We start from the raw sequence: 15,665 nt of genomic DNA, 5'->3' as shown, positions 1-15,665 counted from the left end.
ATTGAAGTTTCCTTCAAAAATCCCTATTGTAATACAGTTTTTGTGCAGATTATTGCCTGATTGCTGGAATATTTAAATAAGTATTACTAATACATAATGAAGCAAACTTCATTTATAAAAATCAGTTTTGTATTAAAATTTTCAGTTTATTTCTATTCAGATTAAATTAATTAAAAAAAAAATTTTATAAATTGCAAAAATCTTTTAACAATCTTTTATGAATTAAATGCCTATTAATACTCGAAATTATGAGTAAACGTAATACATAACATTTCAAGCATGTTTAATGTCAATCATTGCAATTTTTCTATTTTGATGACTATAAAAATTCCTAACATTCCCCATGTGTAAAATATTAAATACAGTATGCAACTATTGTTATGAGATTTCATAAAATCTACTTGGTTTTTTTTCTTAACCTTGGCAGCTATGTAATTTACAGGTAAAAATTTAATTTTTAGCTTTAAAACAGTTGGAAATTGCAAAATATGATTGGTATTTTGTGATACTTCGGACCCATTTACAAAGAGGGAGAAAGCAATCTTTACTGAATAGGTCCTTGAGAAGTCTTTTTTGGAAATCCTGTATACACTTATAAAATGTATGATTCTAATTACTTCTCACTGTTTCTTCAATAAACATAAAAACAAAATGACTCTTTGTGATTTGATCTGATTCTTTTTTTATTCCAGACTGTTGCAGAGCTCCGGGCCCTTGCTGTGTCTAAACTGAATTTAAACAGTGATCAGAGCTATGTGATGCGTAAGCAGATCAAAAGTAGTCAAAATAAAAGACTTCCTTGTAAGTACCTTTCATGTTATTTCTTTATATACTAATTATTAGACACACTTTAAGATTCCATGTCAAATCTTAATTACTCAGGTGATACTATTGTGTTTTCTTGACTGAAACCGGTTTGCACTTGTTAACGCTCGTGTATCAATTGATTAAATGAGGCGATATATAATATAAATACAGAATATTTATTATACCGAGCATTATATTACTGTATAATAACTAGAAAAAAATATTTGACACACTGATGTGTTTTAATAATGACATGTTTTGCACAAGTTTATAGGCCATGCTTTTATAGTTAAACTTACATGTAATAGGTTTTTATGCAGGACATCTTTTTATATACTTCCTATTTGTATTTTATTTTTAACGTACTGCATGACAGTGTTAACCAATGGATACACGAACGTAAGCAAATGCAAACCGGTTTCAGCCGGGTAAAAACATTAAAGCTGTATTGTATATCCTGATAATTAAGATTTTATATAGAATCTTATAGCATGTCTAATAATTTGGCCAGAGACAGTTAGTATAGTTTTGTCACACAAGCATCATAGATGAACCAGAAAAATTTTTCTAATGTCACCTGTTAAAACAGTTTAAAATTGAAATCTGTGTCAAGCAGTGAACTTATCGTAAAGATATGGTTCCCAGTGGAACATCAAAGTCAAGCATCACGTCAGTAAATGGGTGGGTGACCACTTTAATCTGCCTATGGAGGGACCAAGGGTGCGCGGCTTAGGTCCTCGTTAAAGTGTCAGACTTCTCGTGCAGGTCGTCGGCTACCAGTCTGGTTGCTGGGAGAGGCTTGAATGATCTCTCCTAAAGGTTTTATTCAACACAAAGTCTATGAAAAAAATAGAGGTGGTCTTTCATGGAGGTTTCACTGTATATATATATAGATAGATTTTTAATAAAGTAGATATGTATCTATAACTTTCTGGTACTAAATTTAAACTATTTATTAAACACATTGTCAGTCACACAACAGTTCAGAAAACGCAGTTTTCTTCCCACTATGGAAGACACAGAGATGTTTGTTTACAGTTTATCACCCGCATACGACAACAAATCAATGGTAATATGATTCTTTAAAAGTTTCAGGATTTTATAACAGACAAGAAAAGAGCCAGTAAGACCTCAATTTTTTATTTTTTTACCGTGACGACAGTATTTGAAATCGATTGTCGTTAGACCTTATTTGCCCCTAAAACTTTATTTGACACCTAGAAATTGACAGGTCTGCATCTTTTTAGGAATTGGTAACTGTTTTTTTAACCATAGTTTCTACAATAGAATAGCAACAAGGACATGATAAAATTAGCTTGTAACATTGTGATTGGCTGTTGAATATCACTCTTGGCTGCAAAAATTTGGCAGGTGTTCAATTCATTAAAATAGAAATTAAAATAATCTTGTTCATGCATGTTTGTTGCATTGTCCTAATTAATTCATTGATAGATGGTGCTTATATTAACTTTGTAAATAGCTTGGTAAACAACTACTAGAAATAAGAAAATCTGTGCAGGAGAAAAAAATTGTTGAAAATGTTTCCCAATTTTTAGATATTAACAAATATATCAATAAAAAATTCTGTATTCTTTCTTATAGATTCTGCTTATGTTATTTCTTTTTAACTGAAATTATATCTCTCTTAGGTAATATTAGTATGTCCTCGTAATTATTTTTTAATTATGAAGCATTCTCTTATAAAACTATAGCTTCAATGTTTATAGATTTTTCTAACTATTTTGAGGTAAAAAAAAAATTAATTCCATTAATTGTTATGCTAAATGAGGATTATTTGAGAGCAATAGAGCACCATTAAACTCTTTTATGAGGATAGAATAGATCCTTGATTATTTACAGCCATCTCTTAATAGTTATGCCAAATTTGTGTTAAGTTGCATGTTAAAAACGTGTTTTCATATTTTCAGGGTCTGATTTAAAAATCTAAGGGCCCAGGCACAGAACTGTCGAGGGCCCCATTGGTCCTCAAATTTACGTGTTGCTCATTTGCAAAATTCTTTTAAATATATTTTTTATAACATAAATAAATTTTAATATATTATTTGTAAATTTGTGCTTTTATTTATTTTAGTTTTTGTTTGCTCATAATTCTACTAACCAATTCTTAAGGAAACAATACAATAATTAATTTAGCAATTAAACTTATCAAGTTTAATAAAGAAACAACAACAAGAAAAAATTTTTAACAGCGACAGTGATGGCACAGAGCTGCCTACACGCAGCATTGCTGAACAAAAATTGACTAAAATTAGACAGTTCTAAAAAAAGAATAAATCAATTAAATATTCCGGCACTCTTTCCATTCAGACACTGGCAACCCTAGGCCCAGGACTCCCAAACCTAATGGTAAATCAGGGCCTGCATATTTTTAGCATGCCATTGTATAATTTTAAAAAAAAGTAACGTAATTTTGTGGAGTTACGCGTTTATGGTTTAAAACATTCAACTTTGATATCTGTTTCTAATGAATCTGCTGCCTATACTGTGTTTGCTACTTGAGCTTAAAAATTCTATGTTGTGGAATTGATTCTCCGAAATTCCATTATTACTTTTTATCTTTTGCAGCAATCTTTATAATTTAGGATCTCTAATAAATTAAATCATTAACAATGCAGGTGAAAACACTATCTCCCCTTCAACTAAAGATGAATTCCCCTCCTGCAATCACCCTGCTCTCGTACTAGGATCGCGATCAACAGAAACTCTTTCTTCTGCTGCAGGTGTGAAGAAAAATATGCTCTAAAACAATGGAGTGGGGTGAAATGATCTATCTTGAAGGTCAAGTTTATCCCCTTTTTATTCCTGTCTTCCAAATTATTATCTATTAAGTATAATCAACATAGAAATGGGTTAGTAAGAATTTCTTAGTATCACATACAAAATCCTGATAATTTTAGTATCAGATAGAAACTAATCTTAATAAGTATAGGGGTGACATATTATTATGCATAACTTTTATCAGTTTTGTTGTAAAATAGATATTAAAATAATTTTATTTTTTATTAAAACTAATTTGTTAAACAAAATAAGTATGTGCTACTTTTATTGACTATTTGTTTACTCAAAACACAAACTTAAAGTAATGGTTCTTTATAATGTTAAATTGGCAGTTGATTTAAATCAGATATACAATTACAAATATTTTGTTTAAATTTTTTTTAAAAAAATGATTATAAAAACTTCATTCATTTCAAAAATAGGCTAATAACAAGTTTCAAGCACTTCAAAAATAGACACCCATTTTCAAGACTTTCCAAACTTGACTGAGAAGGAACAAGGGTAATTTTAAATTTTAGGGAAAAGAAAGTTGCTAGCGAAAAATGAAAGTGAGAAACAAAACTGGGAAAATCACAAAAGCAGAAGAAGGATAAAATGCTTTTTGAGCTTATTTAGTAGACTATGTAGTCTAGAAAATTGTTCTTAAACAGAGTTGGGATCTACATAGTTTTACTGGGGAAAAACTTTTAGTAAAACATAAAACCAATTTTAAGTTATTATCTAGAAACATTTTTGATTTCACTTCAAAAGTTAATTTTGATATTTATAAATAAGGAAAAAAACATGTTGAGACTATTTTTTGATGTAGTGCAAGAGCATGTGACTCTAAAGGATGTTGGATTGACTGATGTATCCTATGTAACTATCGAAGAAGGAATGCCTCCCTCACCTGATCAGGTACTTTTCTCATTCACTTTTCAAATCTAATCAGCCCTGGAAGGTTTATGTTATAGAGATTCTGCTTTACTCAGGTACAGATCTGGGAATATTTATTAGTTATCTGCTCCTCTAGACCAGTGTTTCCCAAGCATTTGTGTAGCCTTTCTAAATTTTTCGTAACGCTGTGTAACACTAATAAAAATAAATGAATGTATTTTTTACTATAAATAAAATTGCACAAAAGTTAAAAATCACAACTGGCTGGAGACACCACTCATTATTAACTGTTAACTTTGCAAAAAATAACCGATAGAAAACTATGTGTTTGTAAATTTTCATGGCTAGCTTTGTTTTTAAATAAAAATGTTTTAAATTTTCGTTTGTTGCGAGATATATTGCCTAAGAACGCGTACCCCCCACTAAACTGTTCCTATACCCCTGGGGTACGCGTACCACACTTTGGGAAACACTGCTCTAGACCAAAGTTCGAGGCATTCATCACTGGACTACGAGAGAAATTCTTTATCTCCTTAGGAACAAGAAAATAATAATTTTATTAATTACCACTTTATTTGCTCCTTCTTTTAATCAGCTTCACATAATTGTCTCTTCATTGACATTATTCACAAAGGACCTTCGGTCTAATAAACCCATTTTTGTGGAAAAGAAACTAGGTAGGATTAAGATTTTTATTTCAACTATTTATGTAAAAATTTGTTTACCCTATTATTGTTTCATATTAAAATGAGTAAAAAAAAAATGAAATTCCTATAGTTTTGACATTCTCTAATACCTGCAAACAACACAAAAATGGTCCTTTTTAATGTTTGTTTCCATTTTAATCGTATAAAGTAGGTTTGTACAGTGCGCAAAATATTAATAAATAGTTATGAAAACAATACTTTAAAAAATTATCGAGCTATGGCAAAATACTCAATAAATGACATTAGCATTAAATGATCCAAGCTTATAACAGTTCTCTTGTCAAACTATTGGGAACATATTTTTCATATCGCATATCTTTGAAGAAGAAAAAATTTAAAATCTCCCCTTACAGGAATACCACTCTGCAGGGAAAACCTGGAAGACAAGAGGAGTTAAAAAAAAGTCACCTAAAATAACAGGGAATTTTGATTTTTTCTTTACAAACTAAAAATACAGGGGATTTTATTTATTATTTTCGTCTTTTAAAATAGAGTGACTACTCATAGTGCAATCTATGGAGTATTTAAGGATGATATTTCAGCTATACTAAACTATTTCATATACTTATAGCATTATTTGTTTTAATTAAGTTAAGCTGTTCCTTTTTCAGCAATTAAAACTTTTTTAGTTTACCCAATATAGCTCACACAAGAGGACAGTAATTGTTGTGTTTCCTCTTAATATAGTGTGTATAATATGTACAGAGAAAGCACAATGAATTTTTTTTTCCCAGTTTGAGTGGATTTGAAATCTCTCTGGAAAGTGCCTTTTTGCGTCTGTAAATTAACACATCATCTGCACTGATTAATTTGCAAATTTAACAATAGACCCACAAACATATAAGAAGTAGTCCTTGTAAGCAAAAATCTGATTATTGTATCGAAAGTTATTCATGGTGTTTACTTTTCTGTTCTGTACAGTGTACATAGAATGATCTTCATGCGACTCACTGATATTCGTATGATAAATAAAAGATTTGTACTGGATCAACAAAAAATTTTACACAAAGTATTTAATACACAGTGACAATGGAAACCTAATGATTAGATTTCTCACATGACATCAGAAAATTCTTTCTTCTGTGGTAAATCAAAATTTTGCCAGAAACATTTATGTATTACAACTGAACAAATAATTTTAGTTTGTTTGATAAAACATAGAATTTTGGCTGCATATTGCTGAATAAAAGCAATTTTTCAAAACAAAGACAGCCTCGTAATAGACATACTTTTGAAGGAACTTTTCTTTTGCCTGAGTTGAACACAATTCTATATTTCATATTTTTCCCCGCCTATGAGCTGTTTTCTTTTTTAAATGTCATCTTGTTATAAAGAAGAAATTCAAATAAAAGAAATCATGTGTTATCTGAGATGTAACAGAACCATTTCAAAATAACATGATTTTCACACACACATCCTGAGCAGTTTCTTTGCTATCTCCATACACTACTTTTCCTCAGAACTGCTCTGTGGCTAACCCACCTCATGCAACCCATTGATAGGGTGGGTTACATCCATGCCTACAGTGGGATTGAAACCCACTGGTCCCAGCACAGTAACCGGTGATCGGCTATACTAATATGTAAACAGCTTTATGAGTCATCCTTATACATATGTTTATAATCAAAATAGGTTAAATCACTACTATATCATCTTGTTCAACTACTCTCTGTTTCCTTCTGCAATCAAACAAGCTCATTCTTTTTTCAGTAATATATTACAAAGAACTGTCATAAATGTGTTCATTCAAATATTACGTAAGCACCTTTATGATTAGCTGACAAAGAGGGAGCAATGATACATTTTCAAATTTTTCTTAAAAAGCAAAATGAAAAATGACACAGGAAAAAAAGTTTCTTTGGTAAGTTTCAGAGGTGAAAAAGAAATCAAAATAGATGAATTGAAACTTTTTTTTCAATTCTAAATGACTAGAGTAAAAGAGAGCTGTTTTTAAAATATGCAATTGAAATATTATTTTTGGAACAGGTTACTGTATTCTTCAATATTGGAACTGGACTTAGTGATTCTCTTGAACTGACAATAAGTAGGCATGCTACTGTCATTGAATGCTTGAGGCAGATGCTACATATGGCTGCTTTGACTGGTATATTATATTTTCACTTAACTCATTATGTTGATAAATGTACTATGTAAAATAATATTTTGATAATATAATCAATTAATTAAAAACCACTTGTAATGCTTCGGAATTTTTGTGAAAGTTAGCAAAAACAAGTGGTTTTGTGTTTAATTATGTCAATACAAATTTGTAAGTATCTTTGAATGAAGTGATAGCTATGATTTAATTTCTTTATAATTCTGTAACTTATACATTTATATACTTGCTGAAGCACAACAATTCGTAACTATTTAAAAATTGTGAATAAAAATATGTAAATTGCGAATAAACGTAGTATGTTTACAGTAATTGGTTATGCAATCACGATGACATAGTAATCGAAATTATCAATGTCTGTAATCATGATTACAAGTAATTGATTACTGTAACTGAAAAATGTAACTGATGACATCGATAATCATGATTACATCTGAAATCAAAATTATAAAAGGTTCTAATCACCATTATAACTGTAATCATGATTACTGTAAAAGATTGTTGTAATCACAATGACAGCTCTAAACAAAATTATGTTATCTTGTAATCATGATTACTCTCCTAGACACTGAGTAAAAGATGATTATAAGTCATTCCATTGAACCAAAAAATGTTAAGCGTGTATTTTGTCAGTCATTTTACGTGAAACTTTTTTTTTCTCAGTCGTCAAGTACATTATTATTAGTGACACTTCCATTAATAGTTTGCCAAATTCAAAAGCTTTTTCTATTTTTCTCCTCTTCTAATCAAAAATGTTTTTGTGTTAGTTGCCTATTACAAGGGAACTTATTTGCATCATTGTCAATATATAAAATTTATATGTTATTTCCTTGTACAGAAATATGAAAAAATAAAGGATATGTGTTGTAGGTGATGCTTGGCACTTAAAGAAAACGAGTTGGTGTGGTGAACCGTTGGAGCAACTGTCACTCGATGGAACTACTCTAGAGGAAGAGGGTATTCAAGATGGGGAAAGCCTCAGAGTTATGGAAGGTCGAACACCCGCAAAAGGGTTTCTCAGTTTCTCCATTCATTTGTATCCTACTTTGGAAATGGTTCCATCTAGCGTTAACATGAATGGTCTTCATACTGGAATAGAAAGTAAGAATTTTATCTACCCTTAATAAATGTTAGTTTTAAAAAGTGCTTAATTTTCCCTTTTCAAAAATGAGATTTTTTTTTTCTTTGTCGATTTTCGCCACATGTTATGCGAAAGCGTGCATTTCACGTTGTTCTATTCAACGTTTTCCCAACTGATTGAACTGCAATCCATTTTGGCGTACCGTCGGTCCTTAGCATATGAAAGCGCCAATCATTTTACATATTTGATGAAATACTGCATGTGCGTCTACTGAGCTGGGTTTGATGAGATTATTGCACTCTCATGTGCAACTCTACTGTAATTTGCAAGATATTCTCCGTTTCAGGCTTCATTTTCCACCCTCTGATATCGAACCTAAAAATTTCTTGATCATTTTATTATGGCTAATACAATCAAGAAAAATAGTTCTTTGTCAGAAACTAGTTATTTTATCATGATCATGCAGAGTCTTTGAAAATTAGTTTGCATTTTGTTAATGTATATAGTGCTTAAAAATATTTCTTGAGTGCTTAAAAAGTACTTAAAAGGTCCTTATTTTTTGTTGAGAGATTTGGCTATGCACCCTGCATACATTTTCTGAAAGTTTAAAAATTATGTATGTTATAAATATTATTTATTAATTTACTGAACAATACAGACCCTGTGGCAGAATTTTTTCTGCTTTCTGTGACAACCTTCCCTACCATTAATATTTTTTAAAGATACTTTTAATTACAACAATTATTAATTTAAAGTAACATTGTGTTTACAGAAGAAAGTATAAAATAAAATGGATGAAAAATTCTAATTGTTAGAGTAATATTATTTCAATTCTATTATTACAGGCGCTTTTTCGCATTTTGTATTCAGAAAAATGAACTAATTATTTCCTCTTTCAGATTTTGTAAATCATTACAAAAATTAAAATTCGTACAATATCGCATGAATAAGACTCTTTAAAAAAGAGATACTCGAGTAAGAAAAAAATAATGAAAGAAAGAACATCATTTCTAGAGCGAACTATCTCTTAAACTTTCGCAGTTTCTGAATTTTTCTATTTTATAGTATTAATTTAAAATTCTAGCTGAAGCCAGTCTTTATGGACTTTTTTTTTCAATCCAAAATGAGAATAGAAAAACCATGATTATTTCTTTCCTTCTCTCTAATACACAAGAAATAAATCGTCGAAAAAAATTCTGCAGAAAGGAAAACCAAAGTCTTTCCATTTCCAAATGAAAAATATTTCTGCTAAAACTCAATAACATTCTACGACAATGTCGCCGTGTTGCCTCAATTCTGCCACGGGGGACCAGTAATACTGAAATAATTATGCCCCAAACAGATACTGGGTCAATAAGCATGAAAGATTTAATTTTATATTGCTTTTTATGAATCTGAGCTAATATGTAACTAATAAGTAAAAAAATGTTTTAGCAGTGAGAGAATCGTTACTTTATATTATAAATGAAATAATTATATTATGTAGTGTCTTAATAGAATCTTTTTTTGTTTTAAGATTTGCACCAACGTTTTGGTGGTTCTGAAGATTGTTACAGAAGCTATCACTTGGGTGATGTAGAAATCTCAAGTGATTCGACCATAACCGATCTCAAAAATCAAGTTCTTACTCTTGAACCGTTAGCTGTAGAATCAATTCCTAATATAAGACATCTGAGGCTACAGTTAATCGATAACGGAAGACCTTCTCGAGTCTTAAAGGGACTCTCCAACACTCTCAAGTAATTCTTTCTTTTTTTATACATCATCGTAGTTTGCCGTTCTACGAAACAGACGTATTTTATGCATAGATTCCAGATCTGTTCCTATCTATCCTTCATTTAAAAAAAAAAAAAAAAAAAATTTCAAAATTTTCAATTATTGATGCATCCATTTTTATTTTATCCTCAACCATTCATTCTAAAAGTTCCTTCTCGATCTCTGTTGTTTTCTTAAATTAGAGCAGGAATTTTTCCAACTAACATCGAATATTATGTATATCTGTCGTATAGTGCTGGGGGATAAAATGAATTTAAATGTTGTTAGCAATGATCGTGCTTGTATAGTAGAATGGTTGTATCACAACAACCCAAAAAACAAAAATTGTCACAGCCTTCACCAAAAAAACCATTTTGAAGAGGAAAACTTAAGAAAAAGGAATACCTTCTTAGTCCAGTGTTAAAAAAGAATATCTTCATTGTGAAGAAAACCAGACATTATATAGCGGGAACACAAATCTTTATTTGTTATTCATAGGCATCGGTTATGCACAAGAGACAGGTGGTAAAGTATAGTGAGTGTAGAGTAGGCGTTCAGATCGTCATCTCTTACACACACCGCTCAATCAACCGCTTAGTAAATGGAAGATGCATTGCTCAAAATCAACATCCAATAAAAGCCATTTTGGCAACTCCAAAATTTCAATACATCAGGAAACAGAACGGGAAAAGCTTGTAGAGATTTAATATAAAATGCAGCAGAAAATTATAATTATTTTGAAGAAAACTTCCGAGTTCTCGAGTGCACCGTCCTTCCCGGCGGCCTTGGGGGGGAAGGTGGAAAAAGTGAAGCGGAGCTGTGAGATGTAGCTAGGAAATATTACAAAAATTTAATGCGCTCGTTAAGAGCCGTCAGTCCCTTAAATAAGAAAATGCTATCAATGTGTTGCAGTTAGAAAAAATTAGAAGCTGCGGTTAAGACAGGAGTAAAAAAGTAAAATAAAAGTGTTTAAATATTTAAGATAGTTACTGTTAATAAATAAGAAAAAGTGTAGAAGTAAAAGGTTTCGCGTGGAAACATCAAACAAAGCCGATGCACCTGTCGTTCTACGAATTTGAGGGGAGCGACATTCCAGAAGAGGGAGTGTAAAAACTGCCAAATTAATTGAAAGGACTATATAAAGTTTGTACAACATTTAAAGACTTTGTTGAAAAAAGAAATATTGTCTAATTTATCCAGAAGTTTATTGAAATCAAATGTAATCTAAGTTTAGGTCTATATTGAAGCTTGTTTTGTTATTTAGAGGAGATTTAATTTGTCAAATGTTGCTTAATTTTATACATCAATACAAAATATTATCTGAATGACTGTGATAGGTATAAATAGTTATCTTATTTAAAAAGATATTCAAACAAAGTAGCACAATAGCACAATACAAAAGATAGCACAATACAAAAGATATTCAAATCTTAGTATTGTGCTAAATTTTTCTGAAAAAAAAGTTTCAATAAGCTTTGCAAGTTGGTAGAATTCTAAGAGATTTTAATGCATACTTTGCTTTAAAATGAATGAAAATAAACCATTTTGTATTTTAAATTAGGAAATTAAAAATACATTCCCAGAACTTAGCAGCTAAAATATTGCATAAAGAAGAAGACTTAATGTAAGTATATTTCTTAAAAGTTCCTTTCCTTATTGTAACCTTGATTGTAAATGGTTATTCGTTTCTTTTTATATCAGGCAGTCTGAAATGCTATTAAATGTGTGCCAACGTTTACCTGACATGAAGTCCTACACTCAGCCCATAGAATTAATTTGGGATACAAGCAAATCTTCTAGTCCTAAACACCTAAAACAAACTATCGCCGATAGTTTTCAAGTTCCTATCCAAAGGATTGTGATAGCTAAGCATTTCCCAGAAAAATGTCAGTGGCTTATCATCGATGATGGCACCACTGCGGTATGTATTTTAGGTTAATATAATATGTAGTAATATACAAATTTATTGTTGAGTGCAAATTTATTTTTTTACAGTTTGCTTACTTATAAAATCTGTTCTCTATGTTCATCAATTTTTTTTATTAAATGCAAAAATTAAAAATGGATCTCACACCTAAAACTGAAAATATTTTTAGTGACTTTGGGTAGAAAAATATAAAAATGTTATTCTTGAAACCGTTTTGTTCACGTATTTTTGGCAAATTTAGTCTGGAACAGATGATTACTTTAAAATGATTTTTTGATACTTATAAATACTAAATGTGTGCTTAAGTATTTAAAAAAATAATTTTTAATTTTCTACTGCATTAGAACTAGATAATTTTGTTGTATGTTTAACTTTTAGAGTTCATGGGTGCCACTCTTCAGTCCTGGGGGCTAAAATCAGTGGATTAAATTCCTTTTTTTTTTCCTTAAAAAATGTAACATATTTTCTAATAAAACAAAATTAATAAAAAAAGTTACATTTTAATTACAGCATTGTTTTTTTTTCACAATTATTGCAAAATGATCAAGTAATGATCTCACACTACAATGAATTATTTTAGTAATACTAGGATTAGTACTATTGCTGAATCTAAATCTGCTTAAGTTAGCATTCCTTCCCCCAAGGTATTAGCATGCTGACTGAAGTTAAATCATTATTATTTTTTTTAATTATTATTATAGTTCTAGGACGAAAACTAGTGAAAAATAAGTAGAGATAAGAATGGTTTTATGACAAGTTTAGTGGCTTTATTATTCAGCTATACAAGATTAGCTGCTACTACTTTTATTTATTTACGAAATATTTTGTGAGAAAAAAAATGTTAATAAAACCAAATGATTGATTTAGTATGTAGGCCATTTTCCAAGGAAGAGTAAATTCTGGTGTTTGTGAGTTATATCTGAAAATTCGTGTAAACGTTTTACCTTATTAATTTTTCAAAAAATAAGTTCAGTCTTGAAATTGTTGCACCCATGGTTTTAACCCCATAGCAAATAACTAAGCAATAATGTTCTTTCTTTACAGCAAATTACACACCCACAAAGCTAATGTTATATGGTGCTCTAGCATAAAAGCTTAAATGAAATGTACACACTCTGCCTTGTAAAAAATGAAGAATTTTGGAACATTTGTAAAACTTGTCGAAGCGAAAAAATGTCGAACGAAAATAACGAAAAAATTTCATATATTAAACCCATTTTATTACCCTACATATTCATAAAAAAAAGTTTTTAGTTTGACTCTTTCTAATCATAATCTTTCATATTTATGTAGAATTGAAGTTATGAAATGATTATCATTTTTGCATATCTTAAGAAGAGACTATAGTTTGTCTAAAATAAGAACTCCCCTATCCATTCCTCTAGACCCCTGGTTTAACTATGTTCAAGTAGGGGCTTGGGGTCATTGTTTACAACAGGTTTCGGCTTGGGAAAGCCCTAGAGTGAAGAGAAACTACTCTCCCTGATATGCGCTATTCTTGTTTCCATAGCCGCAGACTTTGTGGCAGTTTGTTAACGTAGACTGGGGGAGACAGGGCAAATTCTCTTTCGCCTATAGAAGAAATTTGAAGTATAAAAAAAGTAAATTCATTTAAACCAATCATTAAGTTTCAAATGCTGAAAATAATTTCCAGAATATCAAACTGCAAACAAATTATGGCAAGACTCTGTAGAATCATACAGTTGGGAAGTTGCAATAATTTGTCTATGTTTTGAGCCGAAAAACAGAAACTTCATTGTTCACTCATATTTTACCTGAAATCGCTTTTCTTTTAAAATACCTATGGAAGTGTAACAATATTTACCATGAAAAATTTCTCCTGCAATATAACGTCCTCTTAAGATGTTTAACTTGTATTTTTAATTATATGGAAGAGGGAATAGAAAATGAAAATTTTATTATTCTTTTTGCTACATTAGACTGAATAATCGAAAGTATGAATATATATTCTTTGTATAAAAGTAGCATAAGTTGTTGTGTTAATGATAGCTTTGCATATCATTATAATATTCATTTTAGCAATTGTTGTCATTTGTCATCTAATAAAATAATTGTCTTAACAGAAAAAGGGAAACCGAAAGAAACGTTGGGGAACTGGCAAATTAAATGTGAGAAATTCACCCTATTTTTTGAAAGATGGTGATAGAATAGGTGTCAAAGTAAGTTTATTTTTACGTCTGACTTTTAAAAAAAGTAGGTTTTAGTTTAGTAGGGTAAGATATGTTTGAATCAAATAATTTTTTTTTGTTTGTTTAAAAAAAAAATGCCCACCTTGTGTTTTTTATTACACAAATCTGGGCTTTATTGGGTATTTGATGAAAAACGCAGGCTTTTTCGATTTTTTTCAGAATTATTTAAAATTTTTATTCCTGAGTTCTTCTCTAACATGAAAGTTAAATAATTGTTACTAATTTAAAACTTGTTTTGTTGTAATGTAACCATTTTAGATAGCAACATTATCATCTTAAGGACAATCATATTGTTTCATAATACAGTAAGACTTCCCCATAACAATATTTTGGTGACCGAATAAATATATTGTTGTAGAGGGACACACACTTTGGGGACACAATAAGATTTTTTTTAAATTTTAATGTTAAATAGGGTAAACCATCCAGTGAAGGAACATTTCATGTATATTGATTAAAAATAAATAAGAATTTGAAAGTTTTTCTTTAGATTGATTGGTAACAATCACTTACTGCCAAACAATAGGAAGTCATCTAGCAATGTTTTGAATTAGCTGGTCAAATAGACTTCTCTGGAAGAATTTTTGAATGAGTTATCTCTGCAACACCTTGTTTCTTTGAAAAAATTATAAGATGAATGTTTGTATTTATATGTTTGAAGTGGAATTAATTGCATGAAATAGTTTTATTTTTCTCACTGTGATAAAGAGAATTCAAAATATAGTTATTGAAGTTTAAGCATCATAGCATAATAAAGTAGTGAGATAAGAGGGTGTTTCTTCACTGGATCACCAAATGATGAAAAACTAGTGAAGTGTTCTTTCACTGGGGTTTTTTCTAAGTTAATGAAAATAAAAGATAAACTTTAATTTTCTTGTACCTTTAGTGATGTTTCGCATCAAAAGTGTGTTAAAAATACAAAAAAACAACTTCTAACCAGTGAGGGAACAGGCATGTTTCTTTACTGGGCATAGATTTCCCAGTGAATGAACAGTATATATTAATATGTTGACTCTTTAATTTTCAATTCATGATTACAAAAAAAATTAAACATTTTCCAAGTATTTATATGTTATAATTTCAAGAATAGGCTTGTTTTTAAATATTTGTATGGCTTATAAATTCACAGAGCTGATTGTGCTCCGGAAAAAGTCCGGATTTCCGGATTTTTCGCTAACAGTGATCCGGAAGTTTCCGGAGATCGAAGTACTTAGTATGTTATCATTTTCAAACTTGAGGTAGATGTAACTTAGATAAAAACATGTATTAAAATAAAATATCATTCCCTCACTATTAGTGTCATTCCCTCACTTTTTAAATAGTGAAAATAATTAATTTACTTATTAATTAATTTGAAAAATAAATTAAAAAATATCCACAATTCATA

General features: G+C 30.0%; 1 protein-coding gene across 3 annotated transcripts in view; it reads left to right on the top strand.

Annotated features, from left to right (window-relative positions):
- Window positions 1-15,665, top strand: part of LOC107451258 (ubiquitin carboxyl-terminal hydrolase 40) — a 104,599-nt gene that overhangs the window by 79,341 nt on the left and 9,593 nt on the right. For 2 of the 3 annotated variants that reach the window (XM_071184668.1, XM_071184669.1), the window contains exons 21-28: window positions 693-801; window positions 4,415-4,503; window positions 7,176-7,293; window positions 8,176-8,406; window positions 9,903-10,125; window positions 11,703-11,765; window positions 11,843-12,062; window positions 14,153-14,248. In XM_071184668.1, the coding sequence (XP_071040769.1) occupies window positions 693-801; window positions 4,415-4,503; window positions 7,176-7,293; window positions 8,176-8,406; window positions 9,903-10,125; window positions 11,703-11,765; window positions 11,843-12,062; window positions 14,153-14,248 (1,149 nt within the window). The remainder of the gene's footprint in view (window positions 1-692; window positions 802-4,414; window positions 4,504-7,175; window positions 7,294-8,175; window positions 8,407-9,902; window positions 10,126-11,702; window positions 11,766-11,842; window positions 12,063-14,152; window positions 14,249-15,665) is intronic. The other variant, XM_071184670.1, reaches the window with a different exon arrangement.

The sequence above is a fragment of the Parasteatoda tepidariorum genome, chromosome 8, assembly GCF_043381705.1.
Source record: "Parasteatoda tepidariorum isolate YZ-2023 chromosome 8, CAS_Ptep_4.0, whole genome shotgun sequence".
Classification (NCBI taxonomy): Eukaryota; Metazoa; Arthropoda; class Arachnida; order Araneae; family Theridiidae; genus Parasteatoda; species Parasteatoda tepidariorum.
Note: the sequence above shows the minus strand (reverse complement) of the source record. Positions and strands in the feature narration are given on the sequence as shown.